At 32.2% G+C, this 6,000-nt stretch overlaps 1 protein-coding gene across 3 annotated transcripts in view; it reads right to left on the bottom strand.

Annotated features, from left to right (window-relative positions):
* Nucleotides 1-460: 460 nt before the first annotated feature.
* FANCB (FA complementation group B) overlaps nucleotides 461-6,000 on the bottom strand; it is a 30,379-nt gene continuing 24,839 nt past the window's right edge. For all 3 annotated transcript variants that reach the window (XM_009197227.4, XM_009197226.4, XM_009197228.4), the window contains 3 exons: nucleotides 2,517-2,947; nucleotides 2,164-2,401; nucleotides 461-1,660 (listed from right to left, as the gene is read on the bottom strand). In XM_009197227.4, coding sequence (XP_009195491.1) covers nucleotides 1,246-1,660; nucleotides 2,164-2,401; nucleotides 2,517-2,947 — 1,084 coding nt within the window. In that variant the 3' untranslated portion in view covers nucleotides 461-1,245. The remainder of the gene's footprint in view (nucleotides 1,661-2,163; nucleotides 2,402-2,516; nucleotides 2,948-6,000) is intronic.

Raw genomic sequence — 6,000 nt, 5'->3', positions numbered from 1 at the left:
GATTTTTGCATCGATGTTCATCAGGGATATTGGTCTAAAATGTGTTGCTGAATCCGGTTTGCCAGTATTTTATTGAGGATTTTTGCATCGATGTTCATCAGGGATATTGGTCTAAAATTCTCTGGAAACTTGCATCTCACTTAAGGACTTTAGAGCAAAAAGGATCAGGAATATTTATTCTGGCCCGTATCCTTTTGCGTCTTTTCTTTCTCCTGAAACTCTCTTATTAATCCAGCATTCTTATTTTTCAAAGAAAAGACTAGCTTGAATATTTATCCCTTTGAAATGTATCTCATTGGACCCCTTATAAATCACTTCTTAACTGAAGTGAATTTTCATTTATTTTTAAATTTCTCAGTCCCTAAGGAGTACCATATTCTTTACGTTACTTTAGTTAGAATTTTATATTTTAATTTTGCCTAGAGTTGGAATTTCAGATAGTTTAAAAGCATTTTCATTGTTTTTTTTTTTTTAAAACAGTGGCCTGTAAGGTATACTCAGCCTTTCGAAAGAGATACGCTTTTCTGAAAAATGCCTTACAATTTTTACATTCTTATAGACTTACATGATTTCAGGGCAGCTTTGTAATAACATTCAAATTGACAAGGGTTTCAAAAACTTTCATTTTAAAGGTCTCGCCCAGACAATCTGCCATTTAAATTTTTGTAGGAGAAATATTGATATTTACAGAAACTTGTGGATCCTTACAACCTTGCTTGATTTATCTATTTGAAGTTGATTTTTACATGCTAGGTTTTACTAAGCAGAAAGCAAGAAAAAAAATGAAGCTTTTAAAAGATTTAGACCAAAATACTATTATGCCACTTCAGTCTTCACTTAAGTAACTCTAAGACAGGATTTCTCAACCTCTGCATTACTGACATTTTGGGCTGGATAATTCTTTGTTGTAGGGGGCTGTCTTTTGCATAGTAGGATGTTTAGCAGCATCTCTGGTCTCCTCCCACAGCACCTGTGCCTCACTCCTTCCTGACCCCACAACTTCTGACAACCAAAAAAAAAATATCTCCAGACATAGCCAAATGCCCCTTAGGGGTAGAGGAGAGGGAGACAAAATGGCCCTAGTTGAGAACCGCTGCTGTTTATTTTGTGCATCATCAAAACTAAAGATTCTACTACAGTAAGCCTCGGTGTTTATTTTTACAAAGGAGGCATATAGCAAGTAGAACCAAAATCTTATATGGTGGTGAAAACATATTTTAAAATATGATCAAATTGAAATTATAATTATAAATTACTCAGTTTCTGTGCAGCGAAGTCTGATTTCAACTGAACCTCAGCTACTTTTAAAGTTATTTCCCTGTAAAGGGCACCACTCACTTTTAGGTTCATTTGCAACATTTTCTTCTTTTCTCTCTGAAGTTCTTTTCTGTAGGGATGGATATTTTCCCTTCTGTCTGATAAAGCAGCCACGACGACACTACTCTTTCCTTTGCTCACTTCACACCTCTGCATAAAATTGCTTTCATGTTTAGCTATGGCAGAAGAAAGAGAACTAAGGGTGACTAGTTCCTTCTCCAAAGTAACTGCCATATTATCAATTAGGAAATTCTCACTTCCTGATTTTAGATTTTTGAGGAAACAGTTTATAGGGAGAATTCTGATGAGATTATGAAGGCACTGGAACATAACTGTTTGATTCCTAAAATAAAAAACCAAACAAAATATTACAAAAATTAGGACAGCACAAAGCAGTCATGTACAATATACTGCAGTAATCAATTAATATTCATTTACAAACACCATAATGATAAACAGAACCAATTACGTATGTGAGAATTGATAAAATTCAGACTACAGCAATCAAATATACATATCCCATATCAAGTCAGTTAATATTAATCAGATTGTTTCCAATTAAATTTTTTTTTTGCTGAGTAATAAGGTCAATATAATATTTTTAAAAATTTTACTGTGGCAGAGAGGTAACAGGAAATCTCAAAATAATTACTAGGCACTAAAAAAAGCCAAAAACAAATATAAAATTAAAGCAGAGATCTTCAGTTTCTAAATGAAGCCAATGTGTCCATTCATGCTAAGCCATGGCAATAATACAAAACCCATGCAGATCGCTGTTGAACCACACATTGATCACACTCATAGACACTAACTTCTCTGGACTGATTACAATTTAATGTGCATTACCTGGAATAGATTATTAAAATCCCTTCAAATGGTGTTCTCTGTTTCCAGGTGAAGAGTGTCCCATAGAAACTTCCCGGCCTTTCACAAAAGTACACTTCTGGAAATTCTTTGATTATTTCACATTTCATATGTTCTAAGAGCCACACCTTCATTGAATTCAGGGCATAGCCAGGTGACATGATTTGAAAACAAGATTTGTGGAATGCTGCGAGAAGTGCAAACAGATCTTCCATGTGCTCTACAAAAAAAGTCACAAGCTCTATCATTAAACTCTGTCCATTATCAGATAAACAGAATTCTTAAAATTTTCTAATTCAATTAAATATATAATCTAAAAGTGCCAACAAAATTACCTATAGGTTTCTTCTTTGGAAACGTCAGTAGGTACCTCCCAGTTGAAAGATCTTCTAGACTTAAAAACACTCTGCCACACACAACATAACGATCTTTGGGACAGTTACCACTTTCTCTCTCCATAATGTGTAGCAGTACAGTGCAACAAAATTTACTGAATGCTAAAAGTGGTGAAAGAGATGTTACAGCAGTAATTATCTGTACACACTCTTTCTTAGATGGGTGTTCACAAACAAAGCTTTTCTCTTTCTTGCTATCAGGGGTCAACTTGACCCTTTTTGCTTCCAATCCTATTTCATCTGGCTTCAAGTATGGTGCTGGGAAAGGATTTGTACTCAACTTAATCACTCTATTTTGACACTTAAGAAGCCGAAATCTGGAGTCATGGGCTTGATCCATTAACAATGATAAAGTCACATCATTCAGGGACCTGTAAAAAACCCAGACTTTGGTTTAATCTAAAAGCTCATTCTTTAAAATCAAATTGACGATTAAATGTCATACAAACAACAGTAAAAAAAATGTTTATTCTTTCCTTTCCTAGAAAACATCATTTCAAATGTAAAATACATCAGAAAGTTAAGAGTAAAAGCCAAACACATTTTTAAAGGTCCTGTGATAGCACCTCTCTTTAAAAAGGCAAGCAAAAACATTGTAAATATGCTAGGTTTTAGGAAAGTAAAATTTTTAAGATAGAGGAATGGTATTAGGAATGATAGTAAGAGAAATTAAAGAAAAAAAAATTTAAGGTAAAGGAATGGTAAAATAATGCCTGGATTTTATTTTTTAAGTAGGTCTTTTTTTGTCTCCTCTTTTTAAACAAGAAAAAACCTACTCATTATTTTTTAAGAGTTTATTTTGGTAATACTTTAGAATGTAAATAGCTCTAAACTAAAAATTGTATTTTTTGTTCCTCTAAATGACTTGAATAAAATCTGTTTTTTCAGTCAGAATATTGTTTATCCCTCAGCAATTCTTTCCATATCTACATTTATAATAATTTACAAATATATACAGGCTTATTGTAGTATATTCCAGCATTGTCAAACAGGTAAGAACGGGGACATGACCAAAGAAAGAACTTTAATGTAGAAATTTAATACAGAAAACTCCTTTAATACAGGAATTTGACCATGTCTAATGAGTTATACTAAAGATTTTAAAAGAACTAAAAAATCTTCATTTGCACTAATTGAACTACTGTTTTGTTGGAAATGCTGTTTTATCAACACTACATATATACTGTAGAGTAATTATGTAGTAGGTACAACAGAGAATTGGAATTATCAACAGGGGAGAAAGATGATACAGAAAGAAGAAGATACATCATGATGATAAGCAAAAACCTTGAAGTTTTTACATCATGGTGATAAGTAAAAATGTGAAGTCCTTAATCTGAATTGGAAGTATCAGCATGGACTTACAGTATATTTTATCTCTAAATAAACCAAAACCACAACAAACCAAACTAACAAAACACATTATTTCCTACCTCTGCTTACTAAAAAGGCCCAGAAACAACAACCCACTCAGGATAAATAAGCACTTCTTGCACTCAAATTCTGATTTCTAAATTACAAATTATATTTGAGGGTCTAACTAAATAATTGATGAGAAGAGGTTTCTCTTTATGGAAGTATTCCAGGTAATAAATAAAGAAGCAATAATAGAATTAGAATACCATCGTGTTGTAAAATGTAATGGAACAATGGAACTAAGCAATGAGCATCAATAGTTGCTAATATCACAAAAGGAAAATGACCACACTTTATATACTTCCCAATGGAAGAAAGCAATACTATGAAGTATTCTGTTAACAAAAATCCAGGCATTATTCTGACCCAGTCTCTAGATCTAACCATCAATTTGGAGGAAATACAGGAGACAGAGAAACATGTTAAGCAATACCACAGGAAGTAATCAGCAAAATCCAGTCTATAGAACTTCACAGGGCAAACTGCCTGGCTTCTATAAAATATACTTTGCATTAAAAAAAAAAAAAAAAAAAAAGACAGAAAAAGGATACCTACAGACTACAGATTACAAAGGACTTAGAGATAACTGTCAAGTCCAATTTATAGTCCTTATCTGACTCATGACTTGAAAAAATACTTTTAAATTCAGAAATGGGAAATTTGACCATTTACTGAGGGAATTACTGTTAATTTTGGGGGGAGGAATTATATTTTTTAAGTTCTTATTTTTTAGATACATACACTGGAATAGTTACAGATGAAATAATATAATGCCTTTGAGTGCTTCAAAATAATCTGGGGGATGGGGGTGAGGAGTGCATGGAGGTATAGATGAAACAAGATTAGCAACGAGTTGATAATTACTGGAGCAGAGTGATGGGCAGAAGGGTTCACCACACTATTCTCCTTGTATGTTTGAAATGTTCTATATCTAAAAACATTTTAAGTAATTCTGTTTTGCATATGAAAAAAAATAAAAGACAAGACAGAAAATAGAGAATAAAAAATTACCAGGCAGATCTAAAAAAGAAAGAATAAAACTTATGATAATACAAATAATAATAAAACTTAGAAACTCAATGACTGGATTAAATAGCTGAATAGAAAGAACTGAAGATATAATTAGTGAAAATAATATAGATCAGAAGAAATTATCTAGATGAATAGAAAATATGAAACAGATGTTAAGAGACATAGAGTATGGAATGAGAAGGTCTAACAGAGTACTAACTGAAGTTCCAGAAGGAGACAGATACTAGAGAAAGTTAGGAAGCATCAGTATGTTGAGAATTAAGAATTAAGAATTTTTTGAATTGCCAGAAGAAAACAAAACAGTTTGAGGAAGCTCAACAATCTAAAGGAGGAAAAAAAAAAAAAAAAAGAAATCTGCACTTAATCATGTCACTGTCAAATATTTAGAAAAAGAATAACAGAATACATCCAAATAAAGTAAAAGTAAATAATAAGGGATCAGAAATGAACAGGGAATACACAATGGAAGATCAACAAAAAATTTAATTATTTGAAAAGATCAAATAAAATGGATGAATCTCTGGCAAGATCAAGGAAAAAGAAGACACAAATAAGATTTGGAATAAAAAGACACTGACAAACACTAACAATACAGTTGATAAATACCTAAAGAGGATCTTAGGAACAACTTACGCTAATAAATATAATAATTGAAAAATATAAGCAAAACGTATTCAAGAATAAATAAAAATGTGAATAATCCTATAACTATAGAAATTGAATCAGTAGTTAAAAGTCACCTCACAAAGAAAATGCCAGATTTCTACTGCATTCCAGGCGACTACAACCAAATATCAAAGAGCAGGTAATTCCAAATTTACACAAACTGCTCCGGAGAACAGGAAAAAAGGAAATATTCCTCAATTCATTTATAAACTAGCATAGCCTTGATACTAAAACCAGGCAAGTATCATTCAAGAAAATTTCAAGCCAATTTCACTCATGAATTTAGATGCACATATTCTTGACCAAAGGA

The sequence above is a fragment of the Papio anubis genome, chromosome X (assembly GCF_008728515.1).
Source record: "Papio anubis isolate 15944 chromosome X, Panubis1.0, whole genome shotgun sequence".
In the NCBI taxonomy this organism is placed as follows: domain Eukaryota; kingdom Metazoa; phylum Chordata; class Mammalia; order Primates; family Cercopithecidae; genus Papio; species Papio anubis.
The sequence above is the reverse complement of the archived record's forward strand: the minus strand, read 5'-3'. Positions and strand labels throughout refer to the sequence as shown.